General features: G+C 41.3%; 1 protein-coding gene across 11 annotated transcripts in view; it reads right to left on the bottom strand.

The window, feature by feature from the left end:
- The window catches only part of ZSWIM8 (zinc finger SWIM-type containing 8), a 72,229-nt gene extending 45,701 nt beyond the window's left edge, over positions 1-26,528 (bottom strand). For all 11 annotated transcript variants that reach the window (XM_082764933.1, XM_082764936.1, XM_082764942.1 and 8 more), the window contains exon 1: positions 25,551-26,528. In XM_082764933.1, the coding sequence (XP_082621059.1) occupies positions 25,551-25,728 (178 nt within the window). In that variant the 5' untranslated portion in view covers positions 25,729-26,528. The remainder of the gene's footprint in view (positions 1-25,550) is intronic.
- Between the last annotated feature and the right edge of the window lie 936 nt (positions 26,529-27,464).

The raw sequence follows: 27,464 nt of genomic DNA, 5'->3' as shown, positions 1-27,464 counted from the left end.
TTTTAGTAACTACCAGAATAACTTTCTCCATAACTTTACCAGGAACAGAAGTGATACTGACAGGCCTGTAATCATTAGGGTCTTCTTTCATGCCCTTCTTGTAAACTGGAACAATGTTTGCCAGCTTCCAGTTGACTGGGACCTCTCCAGATTCCCAAGACTCAGTAACATCAGCCAGCTCTCCGAATAAGCTGATATGAGACCTATCGGGCCCCATAGACTTACGTGCACCCACCTAGAGCAGCAAATTCCGCACAAGTTTAGTGTTGCCTGCGAGTTTACTGTTCCCATAGTCATGGTCCTCCAGCTCAGGGCTCTGCCTCCTATCACCACAGGTGTTAAACTCAACCACCGCATGGTGACTGTGCACAAGATGGCCGCCAACCGCCCCTTCACCAGACCCTCTCTGTTAATAAGCAGCACATCTGGGGGGGCCCCTTTCCTAGTCGGCTCCCTCAGTACCTGTACCAAGAAGCTATCACCAAGGTGTTTTAGCAATCTCCTGGGCCTGTTTTTATCATATCTGTGGGATATTCCCAGTTCACATCTGGCCAGTTAAAATCATCCATAACAACAAGGGTGCTAAATCTAGAGGTATCTCATCTCTTAGTTCCTTTATGATTAATTTATTGGCATCATCCTGGCTGGGTGGCCTACAGAAGACTCCCACAACAACATCCACTTTATTTGCTTGTCCCTTAATCCTTTTCCACAGGCTTTCAACCATGCCATTGCAAGCAGCAAGCCCCTCCACCACACGCGGCGCCAACCCATGCCTCGCCTGCCCTGCCTGTCCCTTCAGAAAAGCCTGTAACCATGCATCCTAACACAACAGTCACAGCACTCTTCTAAGTTTTGCTTATGCCAATAACATCACAGCTCTCCATGCAAGGACCCCACTGCTTTACTGAGATCACCTCCTGTCCTACAGCAGCCTTGGTTCCCTGGCTTCCTGACCCTGTTGCCAAAAGCCTAATTAATAGAGTTTCAGGCATTCAGTGTTACATCTCTTCACCTCCCTAACCAGCTTCTTACCCACCCTTAGAAGCCAGCATGTAAACCAATCAGTCCCTCAGCTTCCCCTCTCCACTGGCCTCCACGCAACATATCCAGGGAGAGCTGCAGCCCTGATGTCGGCAATGCTTTCTCACCCACTGCCCAGAGATGCCCTCCAGTCAGAGCAGCTGCGAACAAGAGAGGAAGGGAGAGGGCTTTGAAAATGCATGCACGCAGCAAAACAGCCAGCATCTCCCCCAGTACTGAACAGACCTGTCAAACAGTAGGATTACATAAATATGGAAAGAACATACAGTTTGCAAAAATCCACTTTTGTGACTTTTTGGTTGCAGTGAAATTGGATTCATTAGGCAGCATTCCCTTCTCACAGATAGAGTCTTTTACCTTCACAGCATTATTTCTCCATTGCCTGTGTTTTTTATTCTACATTCTATATGGAGCCTCTATTTTTTTCTGTAATCCCATCCACAAATGTGAGAGCAGCAGAATGTAAAATGAACAGTGATGGTAAAGTGGATTTTCCTTTTCTTTACAGCAAGGAGATAAAAAAGATCTGGTGGACAAGTCTTCTCATTTCCACTTTTGACAGCCAATGCACGTCAGTAAAAATAATCACTATTTTTAATTAGTACAACACAATCATCTTAAATATCATTGCTGTTACTGCAGCAGTAGTAGATACAACAGAAGGTGCAAACTGAGGCACATTAATCCTTGAAATAACTCTGAGCAATGAAAGGAGAGGTAGTTTTTGTGGGTTTAACCACACTTTTTGTATAGAGGCACTTTATCCAAGTCTTTCATTACACAGTACTAAAAAAGAGGTAACGCCTACATGACCTCTATCCACAAAGGTATAACAATTGAAAAAAAAAGACTTCAGTATCAGGTGAAATGTCTGTGCATTTTTTCAAAGAACTGTATGACTACAAGTGGATGGTATTCCTTTTTACAGCTATTTGCTGCGGGTTGTGAAGGTCAGATTAGAAATGCTAAAGTCAGACTGGGTTGACAGAAAAACAGCAAAGCAAAAGCATTCTGCTTATTATTCTATCAGTATGCCTTAAAATACTCATGCCTAAAAATACTTTTCTTTATAGTTGCAATGGACTACTGCATACAATCAGTTACTAGGTCTCAGTAGTGCTAGCAGAGGAATAGTAGTACTAGGAGCACTAGTACGATCACTGCAATTACCCTCCACTCACTTCATTACACAGTATGACTGTTTTCTTTCAATCTAAACTAGCTCAAGAAAAATACTTTGACATTACCCCTCCTGAAAAAATATCTGTATTCCAAGTGGGAAAGAGAGATTGCTACTACACATAAGAAACACGTGCTTTCTGATGTATCAGACAACTTTGTAGCCCCTGATCTAACAATTTTCAGGACCTTTCTGTCAATAAAGCAGTAGTACTCAACCTCATCAGGAGAACCCCACAGTGATTTCTTGCTGCTGCACGCTACGTCCATTCCCTGCCCACAGGGTACCTCACCCCAAAAAGGGAAGTCAAGAGTGAATAACCATCATTAGAGCAATTTATGTACTACATAGTGTACTTACAACTCTCATCTTTTCTCAAGTGCTTTTCAGACACCAGCAGGGAGTATGCTGGATAAATGGTCCTGACACCAGCAGGACCCTACTTCCAGCTGCCACTTTTCCCCACAGATCCCTGCCTCCCTCTCACAATCACATTATATATTAGCAAAAGGCTCCTTTGGACAAAATAACTTCCCAGGAAACACTGTAGCCAGCGTCCCCTGTTCTTCTGCATCGTCTACCAAGATTTCATACTATGAGAAGAAATTGCAGCTTTATTGAGGAAGATGACTCACTTCAGCAGTGTTGTGTCAGCTCACAAAGTTATATGGCTGCAAAACCCCTTGCCATGGTAGTCTTAAATTGATCACGGATGACAATGACTTCGGGACAAAAAAAATCCACTTTAACTGTATGGAAGTCAGCCCTATTTGAGGAATCTGTTGAATTTACTCTGTAAGAGATTCTGGGGGTGGTACCAGGCATCCCGGCACTAGTAGCACATGACTTTTAGAGCTTTTCTCTTCCTTGTCAAACACTTGTGCTACATTAAGTGAAATGGACAAGTGGGAAAAGAAGACAGAGTATAGGAAATACAACGACTTAAGAGTTGTGTGTGAAAATACAGAATATTGAAGCACTTTGGAATAAGTCATAATGCTGGAGTATAACGATTTATAAACATGGCAGAGAATGGATATGAAATAAAATATTTTAGAGTGCTATGATGGATAGACTCAGTCAAAAACAGTAAGACCAAAACAGATGAGACAACGTAGGCTAAACCAGATGCCAAACACACTTACGTATTAATCTTTTAGAAACCTAATCAGGAAGAAAAACTCAGATGCTGTCATGGAAATCAACACTGGTGGGAAAAGAAATAAAAAAGAATTGAAACGTAAGCAAGCCCCTTTTCTTCTAATGATGGCCTTGCGTATGACCAAAGAATTAAACAATATGCTTTGGGAGGTGAAGATCATGATTTTCACAGAAGAGTCAATGGACCAGACAACAAGAGACCTCCTCATCTGCTCCAGTGCAAGTCAGCCCATGACTTTAACAGATTTACACAGTGAACTATGGTAACCAGTTCACTTTGCATTGACCTCAGCTTTGTCAGCTGTTCCGTGTCAGTAGTAATCTGCAGAAGACAGCAGTCAACTAACCATCACAATGTTGCTTCAGTGTGCATTCAGACATTCAGAGCACACAGCTTAGACCTCTTCAGAAAAAGGTGAAAGCAGTAACACCTGTTGGGGAAAAATAATCTGAAAAGCAATAGTCTTATATGTAAGGCCATGAATCTGTCTAAAATGGTTAATTTTCTATAAGGAAAAGAGCCATGGAGAACAAAGGGTAGAAGATAACTGAAAAGTAGAAAATAAATTTTTAATGATACTTTAAGAATAGACGAATTCACAGTAGCTAAGCTGGCACATACTGTGACTACTAAAATTGCTATGTTAAACTGCCCTAAGTTTTGAGGGGGTAGTCCCTAAGGTGAGAGAGACACTTACCTAGCACATGATTAGGCTTCTTGTGAAGTCAGCTGGACAGCCCCAGCTAAGTGCTTAAATTAGACTCTGAATACTTTGAGTCCTAAACAAAACGTTTTCCAAAAGTTTATCTCTAGATACACACATCTACTACTGGCAAATTCACACCTGCTTGTATCAAAAGGTACTATCAGTAAGACAGACAAAAGGTACTCTCAAGTACTACATAAATACATTTTGGGCAAGAACAAAAAATTAAAGTCTGCTAGCAAAGAAAAGGAGAAAGCATGCATTCAGAATGCAATGATAAAGACAGCAAAGAAGATTGCAAACAGTGTAAAAAACGATACAGTAATGAAATCAAAGATGTAATGGAACATTGACACATTTGAACGATAAATCTATCTGAGGGAGAAGACTATTTTAAACTGTGAAGCACAATAGCAAGAATCTCGGCTTCCTCTTGGGAAGCAGACATGATTGCCCAAGCAGAACAAAGGAAACTCTTCAAGTCTTGGAAACATAAGCAACCCTCATCAGTTCTGACCTACACATTAAATGACTAGCAAAACCCAAAGTCCAGGTCTAGAAAAGAACTTGAGAGATCATCTAATCTGTACATCCTACCTGAGAGGCAGGACCAAACACATCTAAACCATTCTGAATAAATCACGTCCCATCCATCTATTGTCATGTGAAACATGAGAACCATCCCACACTTTTTGCTACTGTTTCATGTGAATTACAGGTTTGATTTTTATCACAGTTTTCTAATAGCTATTATTATTCCTGCAGGCACAATAACAGTAACAGTAAAACCAACAACAAAACACACAACAAACCAAACCAAACCCAGCCCCCAGACAGCTAATACAAGCTATTCACACACACATGCATTTTCACCAGTGGAAGCAAATTCTGTACCAGCAGGACTTACTGACATAGGTGTGCTACATTGCTTAACCTTTCCTAGTATAGGCAAGGCTGCAGGAATTGCAGCCAACACTTTTTCATAAAAACAGATCATGTTCCAACTAAGCTATGTTTTCTTCAGTACAATAATAGAGTTTGCATGACAGACAAGGAGAGGGAGAAGAAACTGCTTGAATAATCAGCAAAATAGGGCCAAAGAGAATACAAAAGAGTTATCAAATGGAACTGAAACAAATCCAACTTGGCCAAGCACGGAATGTTTTGTTATCTAATTACATTATTTCCATTGGGTTACTTTCAGTTGACACATGACCCTAAAAATAAACTATACGTACAAGTGAATAAATACAAATGCAAGTGAACAAATCTCTAAGTATGACATAAGACAGTGCACAGACAAGACTCATTGTCTTTTTACATATACCTTAAAGAAAATGGGGTGGCATTTCTTAGCAGAACAAGTAAACTACATTGTACAACATCTTAGGCTGCATTATCTTTTGACAGATCAGTCCACAGCTTGATTTTATAGCTATCCCTAGCCCACATCTCACATTTCCTCTCACCTCTACCATTGGCCTCAGTCCAAAATGTAACACAGTGGAGCAAAGTAATCCAACTATAGATAGAACAAGGAGATGGGGGAAATGAAGTGAGGCACTTCTGTTATCAAAAGAGAAAATGAGAAGAACAGAAAAACTAACAGAAAAAACAGAGTGCAATCTTGACTGGTGAAGAAGGTGTGTGCGGGCCCATTATAAAACTTGTTTTACAAACCTCATTTTTTTTTAAATGGTAAATATTACATTCCTTTTTACAGGGTTTGCCATGTAGAAAGATAAATCTGCCACTGTGGAATGCCACTTAGGCATTTAACTAAAATAAATCAAGCAGAAATGCACACTAGTAAAGTGCCCCTTGACTTAAGGCAGCGACATAGTCTCTCTCATACCCCTTGAAACCAAAAAAAGTGCTGAGAACTCTCAAATACAGGCCAGCAGAGCAAGCCTTGCATTTACCTATAACATACCTAAAACAAAGCTCTTCAAAAATGTTTGGTTTCTTACTGTTTTCTGTACATTTTTTTCCAAAATTCTGCTGTTTGTTTTACTTTAATCTCCATTTTTCCTTTCTAAAAATTTATTCTTGGTGTTGATATCTTTTCTGTCTCCAACTTTGCAACAAACATCAAAAAACTCTGCCTTTGTCTTGAACTCTGTAATACTCTAAGGTGAATGCTTTGAATGCACAACTTCCCAAGGTGAACACTGCAGAATGAAACATGACCACTGGAATTAAAAATTTCTCTTCATTTTGAATAAAGATTAGACCCAAAGTATTTAGGCTATTACTTATACTTCTTTCCTTATTATTCTTCCATTTTGCCAGATAATCAACACCCTACAAAAAGCAGGATATATGTTTTTTTTTAAATAATCAAAATTGACCTCTGAACTGAGGATAAAACACACGGTACATTGCAAATGCCTGAAAACAGGGTATATTCTCTTCCTTCAAAAGCATTTCTCATCCAAAGCTCCTTCCACAAGGCCCAGTTACTTTAGTTCTCTTTCCAAAGAAAAGGCATTCAGGTAGGAGCAGAACAATCTCAACGAGTAACAAACACACCACCACCACCACTCAGTTTTCTGTCACATTAACATTGTGCCCAAGCAGATCCCAACCCTATAAAGTCATCAGAAAGGGAAGATCAGAAGTGTTGAACTAATGTACTTGCAGCCCACGGAAGCAGTAAGGATGCATTTCTGTCAGCTTGCTGGTTTGTGGCTTTCAAGCACACACTTGTGAGACACGAAGCCAATACCTGTCCTGTACAACGTCCCAAACTTCAGGTCACACTATTAGAAAATACAGCACATCCATAATACGGTAGTACAGCACACATACAAATGGTGGAATATTAAGAGCATCCTGGAATAGTCTTGGGATAATGATCTTTGGCGTAAATTACCTAAGCACAGTTAAATGGAAGCTTCATGACACAGTCACAAATGTAGCAGCTATGTTTCCAAAGGCATAAAGGAAGAGTTCTCCATCAGAGCTGAAGAGGTATTGCAGCCACTCTACTCTTTGCCAGAAAGACTTTGTGAAATATGAAATATTTGCCCACAACTACCAAGCTCCAAAAAAAGACACTAAATATTTACAACACGATGCAACCAAAACAGCTAATAGTTTTAAACATATAGAAGAGAGAGAGGTAACAAACAAGCATTTGAAACAATAGCATTATTCACCTTTAAAAACCTATGCCAAAATGTGCCCAAGCTGGGGGAGGGAGGATTTAAGATAAAAGAGTTTAAACTAAATTGAACCGCTTGAGAAAATTTCATTGTAAAGGCTCAGAGGCAAACTGCTGGAGCAGCTATAAAGCTGTAATATGTAGTAAAAGAAAGATTAGCTAGACCTGTGCGTAGAATAGGCTATCTAATATAGCACATCAGATAAAAAAGAAAAATCTCACTCAAGATGCCCTCTTTCAGGCTCATATGGTGATTCTTACAATTAGGAAGTCATTTCCCTCAAAAAATCACCACACTTTGCATTGTAATGACCTTTTGGAACCAGACAGCTGGTGTCTGGGCAGTTCACAGTGGACACACACACACACACATCACAGATTGTTCCAGCACAGTTGGAGCAAATTGGTGTTCTCAGTAGACATGCCAAAGACTGAACAAGCACAAAGAGTGTAACTTCTTGCCCCAAACAGCAGAGAAGAAACACAAACTGGCAAGCCGAAGGGTGATGAAACTGTGCTGTATAGTCACCCCACAGATGGGGCAATTCAGACCCCAAGACTGAACCAAGACCCTGCAATGCCAGACCTGGACAACTGAATGGACACAAGAAGCTCCCCCACACACACCTCCCCACCCTAATCCAGGTCTAGCTTGACTACCTACGGCACAACGCAACCTGAGCAGCTGAAGATTCAGCATAATACTCGAATACTGTCCCCCCGCTGTCTTCAACTGGCATTCCCCCGTTTCAGATTAACAATTCCATGCCATCCTATGCGAAGGGGAAAAGCCAACGTTGTTGCTTGTTGAAACCAAGCAAACCACAGTATTGCTAAAAAGTAGGGGGTTCTTTTACTTACAGATTAAGAAACAAACGTGAAAATGCATGGTCCTGGCTCCTAAGCCAGTCAAGCAGTGTCAATCTTCAGAAAATAAGCAACTCCTTTATACTAGAACAGCTTTTATACCAAGTCAAGATAAAGTTTCAGCAATTTGTTTCTCAGATACTGCTTCAAACCAATTCTTCCGCACAACACCTCAGCATTAACAAGGCAGCTGCAATAACGGAGAGCAGCAGACTCTGGAAAAAACTCTTCAGTGGAATTCATCCATGCAAGTTGTTCAGATGCTGAGACAGAACAAGAAGGTTAGATGAAAAAATAGGTTTTAAGTGATGGAGAAGGTATGCTACGAACACTGCTGCTGATCACTAATCAAGCTTGCTCAGAAAAGATGACTGAAAGGAGCATTTTGATTTGAGGGCCCCTTTTGTTTTGTTTCATTTTGAAAATGTTTTTGTACTTGTTAAAATGTCCACATACTCAGAACAGGCAGGCAAGTGCAGCTAACATTTTAAAACCTTAATGGGATCAGTGTTAATAAGACTTTCTTATACCTCTCATTTCCCCCACCTAGAGTTATACAGCTCTGTCTGGTTTTCATAACCATTTTTTAGCAGTGAAATTACACTGAGAATAATGTGGTAGGATAGCAAATGAGGAGATATATAACACCATGCTGAAAGCAAAAAGGAGAATTTGGGTGAACCTACATCAGGCTGAAGCCACAGAATGACATTTTAATGTACTAAATATTTGAGAAGTGGAATGAGTAACAGAACTTTTTCATTAGGGTATACTACATAACAATCAAGAGATTCATAGCCAAAAGCTTTTAAAAATACAAATAAACCCCAGATGGGCAGATTATGGTCAACAACTGGAAACCTCACATTTAACTGACAAACTGCAGCAACCATTACTATACTAATTCCATTGCAACCACAGTAACATTTTAAGAATAGCTATTTATTATTTTATCCAAAGCACAGGCTAATTTTACCACAAGAGGGTGTCCAATTCATCCTTAAAGTCTCTATTATCAGCAACAAAAGCCATAGCACAAAGTCAAATCTCAGCTCAATTTGGTTTCTGAAAATTGCTTAATACTGTGTCACAAACAGCTCATATAGGTAGCAAATATGCTACAAATGTAAAAAATACCTGATTGCTCAAACTACCTTTTTGTTCCTGTATTCACACCTCATTTCAAAATCAAGTAAGTATATACATGTAGTTTGGCTAAATGTATAGACATATCCTGACGCCATGATTTCTGTCTCTATGATTAGGAAGCAAGAAAGTATTTTTTCTTTAATGCAGATCTTAAAATACACCTAAACACCAAATATTAACACTTTTGTTTGTTTTGCACATTCTAATAGATTTGCAAAATACAATACTCAATTACACTCTGGATTTCTGGTGAATAAGTGTTTTGTTAATATAATAATTTGTTTTGTTTTCAAGTGTCAGTAAGTTTAAACCTGCTAAGTCCTGCAGGTCTCCTTCTGGTCATCTGAATTATTAAAAAAAAAAAAAAACTGACAAACTTACTTTACAATCATTTTTTATACTCACTCTGTATGCATACAGAGCTAAATAAATAAATAAAACAGCTGACTTAACTTTGCTGTCAGAGAAGTAACATCACCACTATCCTAAGACCAAATATAGAGACTGCAATCCAAAAAAAAAATTGTTAAAGAAGCCAAGAACCTAACTAGGTAGGGATCCTACATGCTCAACTCTTACTCATATTTGGAATCCTACATATTCTCCTACTTATATTCAATTCCTACTGGTGGCTGTTTCAATATTGGAGTGAGTTAAGAAGTATTTTATCTTGAGGTTATTGTTTTTAAAGTTACATCTTTGAAATCGTAAAGTGTTCAAGTATTAGGCCAACTCCTCAAAACACTTCCACAAGATTTCACAAAGCACAAAAAAAGCCAACGAGTCTTTATAATCCTATCCCATACCTGATAAGAGAACTAAACCTTAGAAGATGCATGATGTTTGTGTAAGGCCCAAGAGTCTGAACCTACTTCATGTCTAAATCAGTAGGAGTATACCAAAAATCCCACAGCCACGTCTCAGCTTCCCCTATAGAATTCTTCATTTCTCCCTGCTCTAAACAACCATCAGCCACCATCCACTGCCATATAAAATGCTTGTGACTTACCTTCAGAGCATTCTTCTGAGATGCTCTAGTTACCAGTACCCCTGCTTTTAATGCTAAAACAATGCTGAGAAGAACAAGCAACCACAGATGAATGCAGCACCTACTTAGAATTGAACAGAACAATACAGTTCAGTTGGAAGGGACATAAAAACATCGAGTCCAACTGCCTGACCACTTCAAGGCTAACCAGAAATTAAAGCAATTTATTGAGGGTATTATCTACATGCCTTTTGAACATTGACAGGCATGGGGCATCAGCCACCGGTGTTTAACCATCCTCAAATTTCTGTTGAATTTCTTAAGAAAGAAAATGGCTTTTTCTTCCTGCACTCTTTTCAAATTAGCCTTCTCCCTTGAGAATCAGAGCCCTTACCTCTGTGTCACACAGATGAGAGGAGAACTGGAGAGACATGGACAGCAGGTTTAACAGCCTCTGCCAGATCAGCTCAAATCATGTTGTCAAACATCCCAAGCACAAGTTTGTTTGAAACTTCCACAAAATGATTCAGAAACATTATCTTATCCCACAAAACATAGTGTCTACCATAATCCTACTGCAACAACAATCAGAGCAGTGACTGCTACTCTTATCACAACTTAATTAGAAGAAATTACAATTTAACCAAGTCATGTAGTACCAACATTACCAGGGAAGATCTGGGGCAGTCTTAGGACTGCTGAACAGACCTAAACCAGAAGAAAAAGGCTGATGCTTTCTGCTACAGGACTTTTTAGAAAATGATGCAAGAAGCAGCTCCTCACAAGAAGAAGCTACAATGTGCATGAAGATGGAGACAAGCTTCTCAATACACTGTTTTGGAGCAGCTTGTTCATTTCTACCCCTCCCAACTTCATCTGTAGCTTCCTATGTCAGGAAGAATACTTTCAGAGACAAAATACCTGAAGGAATTCTGTCTTCAGGGCACTATGACATATTAATAAGAAAAATAATCACTTCTGTTCTGTTACTCCTTTTTTCACCACTAGTGACCGTGACTAAAGAATTCAGTATGTCCAAGTAACCTTTAAACGTCCTCTTGCACTTTCTAGGCTGAAGAAGAGCCACACATATGAAAACTTTTTCTACACTCCAAGGGTCAGCTGGCTGAAGAGCATTTACTTTCCTTCCTTACTAACTTGTCCTCATGTCCTTAAAGCATCATAGTTACACACTATTCATATATTGGAAACCACACCTCTAGAAAGAACACTTGATTCAATCATCAGAACCTCTGGACAAGGCAAAGGTGGAAAGCTACACATTATATTTAATAACCAAAAAGATGTTTGATAGAGAAAGGGAGGGAGATAAAGGTGAAACCAAAATCCATGACTTCTAAACTCCAGGACAGAAAAACCTGAACTTTCCTCCACCACTAAACTTGAACTCCTCAGATTCTAGTCACTTCAGTTCTGCCTCACAGTTCACATACAATTTTGTTGCAAAAACATACAAAGTACCTAGAGAAAGCATCTGCTCTCAGTATATGTCAGAATCTCTCCAAACTCTCTTAAAACCAGATCAGAACGGAAAGCTGTATTTTCCACTTAATTCTATTGCTTCACCTGTGCAATGACTGTGAAAATCTTGTGCACAGAGCTGCGCTGATGAAATTGGAGTATCTGATGTTATGCTGATGCCTTCTGCGAGATGAGATCTATTTGTCTCTCCATAAGCTCTGAATCTCAAGAACAAAATGTCAGCAAGCTCTTTTCTCAACTCTCACCCACTCTAACATGATTGAGGTCCAAAAACTGTAATACCAGCATTAGGCAGGCAATGCAGCATTCACAACCTGACAACCTCCTCTGGAAATGCAGACAAGTAAATTCTTAATCCAATCACCCATCACCCTTCTGTTTCCCCCCCTGAAGAAAACAAAAAAAAAAAAAAGAACTCATTTCAAAAAAAGAGCAGCCTGGGCAAGCAACTGACAGCTGTTAGAAAACCTAAAATGAACAGCAGATTTTTGTAAAGAAAGACAGACAGTGCTACAAAACACTGTATTCATGCCAGTGCTGGCCAAGGTTTCACAACAAATTGGGCAGCTCGCATTCAGAATAACTCCGCAGCTGATGAAGCAGATCAGCTGCAGGCTGAGGCATTTTCCCGGCGCTGTTCCCCCTCGCGCTCCATGCAGAAGCACACTGCATAACCTGCATTGTGCATTCAGAGCACAGAGATCAAACGCCTTCTGTTTCCTGAAAGGAAGGCTCAGTGCCACCACTTCTTTCCACTTCTGCCCCGCACAAAGTATTTTATAATCTCAGAATTCAAAATTAACCGCTGCGGCCGACAACAAACAAGCAAGTTACAAAGACCACCAGGGAGCAGCTATTATGCTGAACACAGACAGTGGAAGACAAACATAAGTCAAAAACCCAGACTGCAGCCCAGCTGAGCATCTGTACCCAGAAGTATCGATAGGTTTTCTAACGCTGCGAGGATGTCACACAAAACACCATGCAGCATACAGCATTTAATGTGTTGCTCTCTACCATTAGCATCCATCCTGAAGTATTACATGCAAAATTAATCTCTAGCCAGCTTTCTCCTATGCCTAAATCCCAGAGCGGTATCGCTTGGCCTCCAAACAAATGCACTGGCAAACACTGAAGCGCTGCATTACTGAGCATTATCAGAATGAGATCAGGCCAATTTTATTGGGCTTATGGGAAAGTTATTGGCTGAAAAGAACAGATCAAGGATGAGGCAATCTCATCTCTAGGGTGAAAAAAATTAATTAAACATCTGCCAGAACCTAAAAGAAGACACCACCTTTTAGTATCACCGACGCAAAACCATTACAGGTTTAAAAAACTGTTTCCACAGACAAGAGTCAAAAGAAGTTAGATACCTAAATGTTTCAGAAAAACTTTCACCTGACTCCTGTTTTTACTTCCTTTGGTTTTGTTAAAATCTCCCCCAATTCTAACCTTGGGTCTACGGCTTTATGGGAGGTTACAAAGCCCACTCAGTGCTATCCCTCAACTCCAGGGTCTCCCTCTGCAGCTGAGAGGTGCAGCACAGCAGCCCGTGGCCGGCACAAAGTGCTGCTGCAGGACACAAGCCCCCAAAGGCAGAAGCCCCCAGCCTTCCTCAAGCTCTCCATCCCTCAGCAGTGCCACTTCTTTTCACTAGAAGTAAGGCATCTGTCTGATCATTCCTTGGTATCCTGCGGTTGGAAAAAGTTCCTCCTCTAACAAGAAATGACTTCTCTTCCACTTCCCTCCCCTCCCCTGGAGAGGGAACAACAGGGCGGAGAGGCCGCCTCGACACAAAGCTGAGTCTCGAGGAATACAGGAACAAGCCAGCAGCTACACAGTGCGCACAGAGGAACTAATGACAAGTACATCTATCATTTTCAGTACACAAAAATAATGACAAATGCAGCACAAGAAAGCCGTGAGGCACTGATTAAATACAATCCACTGCATGAATTTGCTTAGCCAGATGGGCAAGACCTTCCAAGGTATTTCCAACATCACAGGACTGAAGCAAAGCCAACCACCTTCTGAAAATGGCTGCAGAAGTCCTGAAGCATTTGCTGCTCATAACCAGTAAGGAAACACTAACTCCCTGCCCTTGAGAAGGTTAAGCAGCTTAGCTGACCCCGCACACGACCGCTTTAAAAGCAATCCATTAGTCAATGAAAACTTCCAAAGGCATTCAGGGTCACATACAACTAACGTATCCGTGTCAGATTGCCTTCCCTTCAAACCATGCACGAAAGTTATATGCAAGCGTAAGCTGCAAATATTTTCACACCTGGCCCATCCAGCTAGCTCCCGCAAATGCATTTACAGCTGCTTTTCCCTTTTTCTCCCATCTCAGCATCTACTGACCTAAATATGAGGTAGCAAATGTAATTACACGTAATATGCAGCAGAAACTGTAAACAGCTCAAGAGAATTATTAAGTGATGCCCTACAGACTTCACCAAGGTATTAGAGTCTCATAAGAAGTAGTCGTTTCATTTGCAGAGCTATTAATTACATCTTTACTTACCAGCAGGACTACAATGAAGCTTAAATGTCAAATACTTAACAATAATTTTTACATCAGCCATCAGTGCTTCCTAAAAGCATGAAACTTAGGCATTCAAGCCATCATCAAGCTCTTCAATTAGCCTCTAACACGGATTAACAAGGATTCGTGTTTGTACACTCTCCAGAGGATGGGCCAGATGCAAATTTATCAAGTAAGAATTCCAGTACAGGGATATTACAAAGGAAAAAAAATAAATAAAGGGTAAGTCTCAAGAATAACATTTTGTTAATACATGAAGTCAGCCAAATTTGAACATCAATTGAGATCTGCAAAAGCTGAAGCCCTTCAAACACAAGAAACAAGACATGGACAGATTCCGTAAGGTCATACAGCGTTCAATGTTCACAGCTTCAGCACATTTTTTCGTATTTCAAGAAAGAATCTGTCACATCCATTGGCAAGATGCCAGTAATAACGGTTCGGCTACACGTAGGCATTGTTTTAATGAATCCATCTAAAAAAGAGTCCAGATGGTAACTTGGCTACATTCGCTTTAAGGCCACCTCACTTTTTCCATTCTTGAATTCTGGCTGGGGAGACATGCTCAAAGCTGGATCTTTAATGATCTTTAGCCTCACGAACAAAAAAGCAGCAATTAACTTTTTGCACTAGTTTATCTGGAACAAAAAGTAAAACAGTAAGTTCCATACTAATTAGATTTTAAAATATCAGTGTTTTCATTTTCAGAGCTCCACAGTGCATTAATTCTGTTTACCAGCACTTCTGGGTGGCAAAGAATGATCGTCACCTACTCACATTTTTCCCCTCTCTATATGAAGAGGAAGCCAGAATTGGTGGTGCAGGTGCTCACCAGCCCACCTCAGTAAATATCTTAACTCGTGAGGTCTAAATATGGCTGGATGCCCTCCTGTAAATATTCTCATTGCTTGCAAACAAATTCTGTGTAATACTTCCTTTAGCACACGATTTACATTTTGTAAAAAATGTGGACCTTTCTCCTATTTTTGGGAGGGTGTCTCTGACCTCCCTTTTCATTTTGTTGAATCTATTCTCTCTTCTCCTGCATGACAGCATCTAGCATTTCTCCCATGGGCAAACAGGATTTCTTCTGAAGACAGATTTTTTCATCCTCCCCCTATCTTATCCTTTCCCTTTCTCATACATGCCAATCTCATACAAAAAAAAAGGGAGCTTGAAAGCTCTACTATTTGTCCCACAGCCACAAACTAAACCAAACTAGTGGACCAAAGAAAGGCATAAAAGTCATCGAGGCATCAGGAAATAACAGTTGGGTCTGCTGCCTGCAACAGCCAAATGAGGGTGTTACACATTTCTGTAAAGACACTATTCCTGCAACCTTTTCAGGATTCCCTCTTCTGTGAAAAGAGAATGTCTTAATTTCCAATTTTTTTCAGTGCTGCCAATTTAACAACAGACTTTTATTTAAATAAAGAAAAATCAGCACAAATATTTGCCCATTGAATATAATGCATCTTAAACATGTTTGACCTAGTTTATACTGTTCAATACTTACATTTTCTCCTTTTTTATGTTTTGTTGGAACAACCTAGAAGCACTAATAACTCATAAGACCAATACTATTTCATTAAAAACAGACACTTTTCACAGCATCATTTTTCTCAAAATATGCAAAATTCCAGACAAGTATAGCCTGAGAGTTCCTTTATTTCATTCTTTTAGAAGACATTATGTTTCCAGCTGCATGTAAGCAAACATAAATGAACTAAACATACAAAAACCAACAGACTTTCCATAAGCCCTGCCCTTAACTTTTAAAGCACCATCGCAAAATTTCTGGTCAAAGATACCAGTTTCAGTGTTTTCTGATACAAATGTCAGAAAACTAGTAAGCGGCACAATCCATAGCCTTGCCAGAATGTCACAGCCATTCCACAGATGAAGAAACCAAAAGGAAGCATCAGAAACCACACAAATTCAAAGGAGTATGAGAATCTTCTGGTTGGTAACCCTATGCTTCTGGCCCCAGACTATAGGATCAGAGGAAGAAACTTAGAAAAGTGTGATATGGTACTTTAAAACTAGAATTAACATTTTAAATATTTTGTACATTATGCATCATTGTTCTTTAATCTTAAAAAAAATAAAATCCTAGTGTTTTAAAGAGTTGATATATATGTGCTTTCAATTTTACTTTTGGAGTGTTTAGACAGGGGTCGCAAAAGAGAAGGAGGAAGGAAAGAGCTTAATACAAATAAAGTGCATTAAAATAAAGTTGAAAATTAACATTTAGCCATGACACTTTTAAATTACCTTTACAATTGCTTTTTAGTCTTACATTTGGATAGGTGACAGAAAAAAAGCTGTTGGTAAAGAAAAAAAAATCTTAAAGAGATGTATACATTTTAAGAGCTAAAGTATAAATTTGTTTGGACTCTTTGACTTTTTACTTAAAGATATGAAAAAAAAAAAAAGCATATCAAAACTAATTATAGATATTTTAAACAGACAAACATTTACTCCAAAACTTCATTAGAGTATGTAAAACATCTTTTGAAGCTGTACATTCCTTTCTTCCCCTGGAACAAAGTACTGTATAATAACTAGGACACCAGACCATTAAAAGGAGACGGTTTCTGGTCCCAGTTTTACAACTGGCGCACAAAATGTTGGTCAATCACTGACGTCCATTTCTATTCCCTCAAAGGTATACTGCAGGGAGGGAAGAGGGTTTTTATCTGTTTATATAAAGACTACCCTATGACCCTTGCCATTTACTTTTATTTATTTATTTCAGGTTCATATTTCTTAACATTCAACTGTGTTATTTTTTTCTCAACATACTGGAATAAGTTGCATCACTCAGCAACCACTGACTATCAATAACTTGCTATGGACAAGAAACCACTCTCCCACTCACTAAACCAAGTCACAGTAATACGTACACATTTCCCTTCAATTCTGTGCAAGTTTAAAACATGTAAGGACACCTTTGTTACACTTGGGAGCTTGTAGAGTAACTTAACTCTTAACAAACTGGGCATCAAAACCAAGCAAAGGTTCATAAAGTAGGCTGTACAAAAAGCAGTTTTCTCAGTTACTCTGAAAATGAATATCCATTTAAGTATTTAAACCATTTCTAATCTGCTACCAAGCTTTCATAGCTGTAATTACTGAATTTACGTTTGCTTAAAAATGAACTTTACCATAGTTACCACACAAGTTCATTCTTTTCTCACTTCTTCTTTTCTCACCAAAGACCCAAGAAATTTACACAGCACAAAAGGTGCTATTTTTCCATAAACAGGCTATGTTATGACTTTATTGCTGCTCCCCAAACAGAACTGCAATTCCAGACTTGTAAACCTGCATATTAAACTGCATTTAACTGGTGCCTCTTCAAACATAAAGATCATGCCACTATATTAAGCAACACCACTACAGAGTAAGAGGTGCATGAAGCTGACGATAGCCGAATGCCATTTATGAAGCTACCAGGCCACTTCTGCGTAGTGAACAAGCCTGCCTGGCTTCTGAAAGCTCCCACTGCTTTCTGAACTCAGCAACTTGCAAAAAGATCTCCAACGGCCAAGTGAAGAGTCACAAGGATTCACCCCCATCATGGGATGTTAACTCTTCAAAAGCAGACCCAGAAAATGCAGGTTTTGAAATTGAGTCATCTGCCTACAAATGAAGATGCATCTTGTGAGTAGCCAAGCTCTAATTTTAAATCTCCCAAGGTTTACATTAGGACAGGATTTACATCTTCTCCTGTACTTTTTAAGAATTATCAGGGGAAAAAGACAAATCTGGTCTCTTTTGCTCCTGATATAATCAGCAACACTGCAGAAGCAGCAGCAACATCTTCAGTTTTATTCCCCACAGCTTCTCTGACGGGTGACCCCAGCCACACAGAGGGGGCACGGCTCAAAGCACCAGGCTCATGCAGTGGCTGTAAGGCACACAAAATTAGTCTCCCACTTGCTCTGGCCTGCTTGCAGCACCAGATCATACAAATATTTAAACACATTGATTTAATGAAGAAAACAACTTTTGCTGTCAGCATTCAAAGACGTGACTTATGCAAGAAACACATGTATAAGCATTAAAAAAAGATGCTGTTTTAACAGCAGTTCTGGGTGAGGGGATCAAGTGCACCCTCAGTAAGTTTGCAGATGACACCAAGTTAGGTGCGTGTGTCGATCTGCTCGAGGGTAGGAAAGCTCTGCAGGAGGATCTGGATAGGCTGCACCGATGGGCTGAGGTCAGCTGTATGAAGTTTAACAAGGCCAAGTGCCGGGTCCTGCACCTGGGGCGCAATAACCCCAAGCAGAGCTACAGGCTGGGAGAGGAATGGTTGGAGAGCTGCCAGGCAGAGAAGGACCTGGGAGTGATGGTGGATAGTCGGCTGAATATGAGCCAGCAGTGTGCTCAGGTGGCCAAGAAGGCCAACAGCATCCTGGCTTGTATAAGAAGCAGTGTGGCCAGCAGGGCTAGGGAAGTGATTGTCCCCCTGTACTCAGCTCTGGTGAGGCTGCACCTCGAGTACTGTGTTCAGTTTTGGGCCCCTCGCTACAAGAAGGACATCGAGGTGCTCGAGCGGGTCCAGAGAAGGGCGACGAAGCTGGTGAGGGGTCTGGAGAACAAGTCCTACGAGGAGCGGCTGAGGGAGCTGGGCTTGTTCAGCCTGGAGAAGAGGAGGCTCAGGGGTGACCTTACCGCTCTCTATAGGTACCTCAAGGGAGGCTGTAGCGAGGTGGGGGTTGGCCTGTTCTCCCACGTGCCTGGTGACAGGACGAGGGGGAATGGGCTTAAGTTGAGCCAGGGGAGTTTTAGGTTGGATGTTAGGAAGAACTTCTTTACCGAAAGGGTTGTGAGGCACTGGAACAGGCTGCCCAGGGAAGTGGTGGAGTCACCATCCCTGGAAGTCTTTAAAAGACGTTTAGATGTAGAGCTTAGGGAAATGGTTTAGTGGGGACTGCTAGCGTTAGGTCAGAGGTTGGACTCGATGATCTTGAGGTCTCTTCCAACCTAGAAATTCTGTGATTCTGTGAACATGCATTGTTCTGGGTAAAATAATCAATAAAAGACATTTGCAATTCATTGTCAAATGAATTTGTCCAGATAACCACATACTTCAAACACGAAGTGTAGCTTGAGGTGTTTTTGTCTTCACTTTGTTTTTTACCTCAGGAAAGAGCTAGTTACTTACAGGTTAAAAACAAATAAAATAAATAAATAAAACTCACCCTCTAGCAATAAAGAACAGGTCAAAAAAAAAAAATGGTGGGAAGGATGTTGGATATAAAGACATGGATAAGAAACGAAGGAAGAGAGCATGATCCAGAGTCTAGAATCAAAGCTGAATCCTTGTCATTGCTTCCCTGGAAGTGAGCATGTCACAGAGAAGAACCCCTATAGCTTCAGTCCACCTGAAATTCAAATAGAGCATCTAGGATCTCTGGTCATTCAGCAACACAAGGTGAAAGGAGGGAGAAAACAAACACAAAAAGAAAAATCCATTGGAATCAGGAAGGTCTCCCAGTACAAAGATGAGACATTAAAATATGGAAAGAATGTGCAAGACTTCTCATGAGGAGAAGCTTATTTAAAGGAAGAGGTCAGAAGACAGCAAGAGAATTACACCATTTAAATTCGGCCATTTAAAATTGCAGTAGTAAAGGTACATCTTTTCCTGATAGCTTCTTTACGTGGATTCCCCAGTTCCATTCCCGAAGAGAAGGGGACACACTTGCAGGTATCTCAAAAAGGCTCGGGAAAATGCAAAATAAGTGGCAAATGTGTGAGAGTCATTCAGCTTGTCATCCTCCCAAAAGGCAGAGGTATCACTGCTTTATGAAACAATCTTTTTGTTTAGTAGAAACTTCTAGACAGCTTCTGAAATCTGCATCCCCACTCCGAAGCGGTGCATTTAATTATGCCAATCAGTCTTGATAAATGGCAGTCTCCCGAGTTTCTTCAGCACCTTCAGCCCTAATGAATTGACATCACTTCTGCACCTTGCACAACCTCTGCACAACCCTCAACTTGGAACTTTTGCTGCTGCTATACAGTGAGTCAACACTACCAACCACTATGCATAATGGGATGGAGTACAAAAACAGGTGAAATCCACTTACTAGGGTGAAAAAATATACAGAAACCTATTTTCTACTAAGAGCTAAGCCTTCACTTTCATGTTACCTTTCCTCTTTGGACAGCTGATCTCCACTCATTTCATAAGCATTTGCAATATCTCTCACTAACTTTCAGATTTTTAATTCCTGTGAAGGAACTCATCAGGCAGCTATACACATACAATACTCTTGCTTAATGGTTATTGATTGGGGTTTTTTAATGTTACCAGCGAACTTGGACATATTATAACAGATATTTGAGCTAAAACAGATTTGTCACATTATTTTACATTAAAAAACTCACACAAATAAGATGCATTACATCTGTATCTCCCAGAAGTACAAGCTGATTACATAAGCGCCCTCTCAATACCAGAGGCACAAATAAAGTAGGAAAAAATCAATTGTAGCTATAATACTCAGTAACAGTCAGCAACAAAACTGCAGCAAACCATGGAGTGTTCATTTCCAGCTTCCTCAGGCTCTGAGTGGATACTCTGGATGACACCAACACTCTTCTCAACAAAGAACAAGAGTCTGAAGAGCACAGTATAAATTTGAAAGAGAGTGTGTTTTTTTCTTGTTTTGTTGTTGGGTTTAGTCTTTTGGTTTGTTTTTGATTTTGAACTGCTCTTTGAGCAAGGGTTAATTTTAATTTATTAAGCTGTTATTGGCAATTCTGAGAAAGAAGTATTACTCTCTAAGCTATTTATTCTTTATCCTTATAAATGAATGAAAAACAGTCGCTGCCATTTTTCCAGTGCAGACACTGTTCCAGCTTTGATCAGGTTGTCTCTCTGAAGTGATCACACCCTTACCTCAGGCTCTGCCTATTCTCTGCCAACCTTTTCCTCACTATGGCTTGTATTTTTGAGGCACTGTACCTGGTACTTAACACTGTGGGCATTCCTAACAGCTTGGAAGTATACAAATTTTCTGGGGCTGGATAACAATATTTTGTAGAAGATTACTGCCTGCATCAGTTCTTAGTGTAGTTTAAGAGGTTTTTGCCATACAGTATGCAACAGTTAAAGGAAAGAAAGAAAGATCAAGCTTTAGCACCATAATCACTATTGATTACAGTTTCAATGCAACTCATTATTACACTTCCAGTGTAAGCCAGTGTGAATAAATAAATGCAAACTGAGCAGAAAGTATTGTGAACACATTATTTAGCAATCCTACAGTATTTACAGCAACTTCTTAAGTGTTTGGTAAACATTGATGCTTCAGAAACTGTAAAAGACTTAGGGTGGGAAAAAGCTGAGACGCTTTCAAGAAGAAACAAAGGCGTGGTAGGTTTGGAGCGTACTTCAACACGCACTCTAAGACCTCTGTTGCAAAAATACTTATGTAATCACAACCGATGACAAAACCTTTGCAGGTACACCAGGATGACTTCAATTGCCAATGAAAAAAATGCAGCTATTTTTAAAAGTGAGAAGGGCAATCAGACAACCATACTGCCTCTCAGAATGGTTTCCAGGGAAGAACAAAAGACTGTCTAGAAAATTGGGGAAATGGCAAAATCATTGGCAGAAAGATGATAAATTGGTGAAACGTAGCTTGATATGGAAGAAAGTGAGTTAGAGCCATAAACCAACTTGGGGAAGCAGGCGCTTCTGAAAACGCTGCAAAGACATTGTTCTCCAAAATGTCTGTTCACATGAACTTCGGTGATGAATTCAGTCCTCCTGTTACTTTATTCAGGTAGTACAACTGCAAGCTTCTCATCAATGATGTATATAGTCAAATATATTACTAGGATTATCTCACTCAAAAAGAAAACAGACAGGGGTAAAAACAAGCAATCAAGGAAGCCTAGGGTGAGAAGAAGTCATTTCTAAAGCAGAGGTACAAAATTATTTAGTAAGTTCTAAACGACTCTTGGTTTTCCCAGAACTGATATGTTTCGCTGAAATCTTGCCTGGGATTTCAGTACAGGTGTACCCATGGAAATTGTGAGGAGTCTCAAAATCCAAAGACATTAAGTGGACACAATGCATTCATCCTGTACATTATCAATCCTACATTTAAAAAGAAAACTCCTCTATAGAAAGTAACATAAAGTAACATATGAGGAATTTATCACAAACCGGTAAAAATCAAGTTGAGGAAAAACAACCAGCTACAGTCCTATTTTTCTGACACAACTACTCAAGATACTTGATTTTACAAAGAATTCAGTTCCAAGGATGATATTAGAAAAAAACAGACTTTTTCATTATTTTCATTATAAGACCTTTCATTATTTTTTTCTAGCACATTGACAGAGTGACTAACAAATAAGTAAATAGCTCAGCAGTGAACACTGTCTCTATTTGCAACAAGACTTATTGTTAAATTTGCTGTAAGCATAACCAAAACACAGAAAACACCCAAGCACAAAGTAAAATGTTGCAAAAAGTAAAAAAGCTGTAAGTGGTGGGGATGGTGGTTTGTTAGTTTGTTTAAGAAGAATCCTCAGCCAGCAGCACTTCCTTCAGTCTCAAGGGGATTCTCTTTGAACTAATTACAGAAGAATTGAACTCTCACAAAGACAAACTCAAAACAATTGAAAAAGCTAGAAATTGTCTCTATTACATAACTTGTCTGACTGATTCCAAATCAAAACACAGGCTGAGTTCCAAACTGGAGGAAAAGGCTAACAGATTATAGTTCCTCTTACTTTCCTGTAGCTTTTAAAATCGAAGCTCTCTGTGTCTAACCTCATTTCATGTTTGCATAGGAAGCTACATCACAGGCCACTGCAAAATGGTAAACTGTGGAAGTAAAAAACACACAAGCTGTACTTAGAATTATCACATTTTAGAAGACTCACTACAACTGACAGCCCCAGGATCCAGCAAGTTCTTGACAGAAACTATTTTTCTGACTGCAAAAAAAAAAAAAATATCTCAAAAAGAGGTGTTAAAAATAGTTAAATTTGTACAGGCTTTCTGGAATCCAAACAGATCCCAGATGATGAAAGATTCCAAGCCAGTACAGACTCACTGGCAACATGCTGTGTATAGTAAAGTACCTGTATATTAGTAATACCATATGTGAACACACAGAGTGGACAAATAATTATTTAGGTAGCAATCCATGTTCACACTCCTCTCAAAATAACCCTGACCAGAGCCTGGGATGGCCAGCAAATGCCTCAATAGCAGGCAACAGCATCCCTTCAGAATGTCTCTCTTGTTAGAGCAAAACTTTAGCACAAAGAAATTAAGTCTCCCTACAGATAAAACCTAAAAAGTATGAACCAAATACAAAAACTGCAACCTTTGCCTACACAGGTCTGCAGAACCTGGAACAGCAACATCTCCACATGGTGTAAATCATGACAATTATCACAACAGTGATGTTAGCTGCTTAGTTTCCCATGTCAGGAAAGAGACCAAAGACTGCAATTATCTACAATCTATTGAAGCAATTTTCCATTTTAATGCAACAACTGGATGACAGTAGATAGAGGAATTGCTGCTTGCTTTTAATTCGGTCAAGAGAGCTAAAGGAAGTAGGCCAGGACCTAGAAAAACACAAAATCATACACTGAAGCACTGGAGAGCAGGCAACTAAAAGCACCACCACCTTTCCAAGTATCATTCTGACCTGCTGATCGCATACAAACCAGTTTCATACACCTCTGTTGAACTACAGATTTTCCGCAGCAGCATGTTGTCAAAACTTCAGCTCTTTTCAGACAAGTTAATATACACAACAAGGCTTAAAGCAACACGAAGCTTACTGTGACTATCCCTTCCTTCTGCATCTCAGGATTTACACCTTTAAGAAAAGGAACAATTCCAACACTGCTCACCCTCTTTACACCTTCAGGATGTTCCATATGAAAACCAGTGCAGCCCGCCAGCAGGAGCAGATACAGAGCACTGCATTTCTCTCTCTCTTCCTCCCCCCCCCCCCCTTTTTTTTTAAAAAAAAAAAAAAAAAAAGTTTCCATTCCACCCTGAATTCTACTACTGACAAGTTGACAGATGCAGACAGTTTCCTATCTAGGAGCTGGGACAGTTCTAATCTTTATTAAAAATTTAGAACTTAAGCTACTCTGGAAAGCCTATGGTTAATGCAAAGTGTACTTTCTGGTCCTAATCCAGTGACAAGTGAACGTTTGTCCATAGCATAGCACTGCCAGATTTCAGCACAATTCATTATAAATTGCACTCTCTGTTCATGGAAGGCCAACATTCAGAAGAGAATGAAGCTTTGCAGTTCAGACAGGGAGATATTAACAAGGCAGCTGATGGTCACGAAGGTCAGCAGTAACAGGAAAAGTACTGACGCTGGACTGAAAAAAAGGCAGGAGATAAAAGGAAGAGCAGAAAGGGCTCGTGTAACTTCTGTTAACTGTATGTCTGGCCCTTCTGAGTGTAAATGCCACCTGAATTCTAGGGTCATGATGCACCATGATAAAAGACAAATTGCATTTCAATTTAAAACAAAACAAAACAAAAAAAAACATAAGCAAAGATTTAGTAGCTATACTATATATATATATTTTAATTTCTAATGCTATTTTTGTCTGCTATTAAAAAGAAAAGACTCCTCAAAAATAAAGAAATAAAACAACCATTTTGAAGCTGACACACAGCAGTTTGCACATTCCTTTGTCACAGACATAAGGCCCGCTTACTTTACTACTACAAAAGAAAGTTTAGAAGAATAGAAAAGAGAAAAATAAAGAATGAGAAAAATAGATTGCTCTATACAAAGATACCTGTACATGAGTAGTTTTACAGCAATTATAAAGACCTCTGTGAAACCTTTGTGTAATGCAATCAGTGCAGTTAGGAACCAACCTATGTATAATTATTTCCAAATATGTTTGTGGTTTGTTTACAGAAGGTTGTTTTTGGATTTCTGAAAGCAAGACAGAAAATCAACTCAGAAAAGCAGAAGTACAACCATACGGAGAACAGGCAGATGAAGTCACCCAAAAGACTACTTTTTCGTAAGAACCCCGGTAAATTCCCGGTTTCTGTCTTTGTTCCAAAGTTAGCCTCGCAACTAGCCTGCGTTTGCCTTCTCTTTGCACCGCTGGTACTTCTGCAGATCTCCCAGCCCAGCAACGCCCCCTCACCCCACGGCTCCCACACGGCCAGCGCACAGCCCGGGGGCACCGTGTGCTCTCACCTTTCATTTTGACAGTGGGAGAATTGGGTCCAGCTGATTGCTTCCTCCATCCTCTCCAGTTCTGGCAAAGGCTCTCGGCCTCAGAGATGAAGGAACAAAGAGAGTCCTCTTCAAAGTGATCAGAGTCTTCAAAGGAAAACCTCTCCCCGTCCTCCCACTCGGCAAACATGAGTTCCATCACATCCGACAAGCAACGTGGGGGAAAAAAAAAAAATAGAAACAGACAGAGAAGTGCTGGCTTTAACAGGTGGATGGGCTGGAGGACTCGGTACCGCTGAAGATCTCGGTCCCGTGCAGATCCCCACGCTACGGTTCCAGCAGCAACGGAGCGAGCGCGGTCTGGCCGCGGGAGAAGCAGGCAACCATCGCAGAGTAACGGGCGCGCGTAGAAAATCCCGGGAGACAAGTTTCGTTTGGTTTAAAAAAAGTTGTTTTTTTAAAAACAAACACACAAGAAGTGCGTGTCCGCGGCGCGTACGAGCCCGGCGGGGCCGCGCGGAGCCGCCTCAGCGCGTCCCGCCCCGTCCCGTCCCCCCCGCGCCCCTCAGCCGGTGCCCGGCTCACTCCCGGGCCGCCCCGACCCCCCCGGCAGCCCCGGGCCGGGGCAGCACCGCCTGCGGGGCGGGGGCCAACTTCCCCCGGGCCGCCCGGCGCCGTTCAAACGCCCGCGGGGCAGGGGCGGGGGCAGCGCGGCCTCGGGGCGCCTCAGCACCGCCACCGGCACCGGCGGCCGTTGGGCAGCGGCTCCGGCCTCATGGGGGCGCGGGCGGGCGGGCGGGCACAGCCCGGAGATAGGGGCCGGGAGGGGGGGGGGGGGGGCGACCGCTGCCGCTGCCGCGCCCCGCGCTCCTAGGGGCCCATGGCCGCCGGGCCCTCGCTTGCGGACGCCCCCTCCCGTGCCCGGCCCGGCGGCGGCTCGCGGTGCTGGCGCGGTACCGGCGGCGGCGGGTGGGTGCCCGGCGCGGGCACCAAGATGGCTCCGCGCTTCCCAGCTTCACCTGCGACACCCCCCCGCCAGCTGAGCCCCGCTTCCGCCGCCGCGCTTCCGGCTTCCGCCGCCAGGCGGCCGCGCGGGGCATGACGGGGGGGGAGGGGGGTGCCCAGAGTGAGGCGTCCCTGAGGGGGTCCCGCGGTGTGGTGTGGGGGGGTGGCGGGGGTCTCCTTTTTGCTGTTTTCCCTCTTTTTAGACAACCAAAGGGAATGGGGGAGCGCAGCTTGTGCTAAAACACCTCCTGCCCCCGGCAGAGACCGCAAATCGGGCACCCGAGGGGGAAAGGGCAGCTCCGCTCACCTGAAGAGAGGTGGGGGAAAGGCGGAGCCACGGGGCGCTCTGCTACTTAAACACAGCTGTTAGGAGAGAAAGCTGAGTAAAGGAAAAAGGAAATAAAACATGAGGGGAGTACTGCTCCTACAGGGATAAGGAGAAGGAGCTGTATTGAAAAATAAAGAGTCAAACTGCACCGAGCTCTTGCCTCGGGCTAACACATCCCCGTTACCCCCAGCACAGCCCAGAGGGAAGGAGGCAGCGGGCTGGGGACGTGGAGTCTGAGCAACTCGGAAATTAGAAATAAAATACCGCCCAACACAGTTACATGAGGAGTTACGTTAGGTTTACGCATCATACCGACTCTGAAAACAGGTCTTACTGTGAGCTTTTTCTAAAATGCTATTTTATTTTGGAGACCTATGAAATTGTTTCATTGTCAGAGTATGCTGCTGTAAACCCTAACGGTAAGTTTTCTCTGTAAAGTGAGAAAGCATCAGCTGAGCAACTGCAGGCTGGACCTGCATTTTCCTTCCTGTATTTGCATGAGGAGAGGAGAGGACTCACAGGAAAAAGAAGAGCTAAGGAAAACAGAATGAAGTATTAGGAAACTATTCCTAGAGCTAAGAGAAACTGAAGTGCTTTGTGGG

Source organism: Aythya marila (genome assembly GCF_965140915.1).
Source record: "Aythya marila genome assembly, chromosome: 7".
NCBI classification, from domain to species: Eukaryota; Metazoa; Chordata; class Aves; order Anseriformes; family Anatidae; genus Aythya; species Aythya marila.
This window is presented reverse-complemented; position numbering and strand designations above follow the sequence as displayed.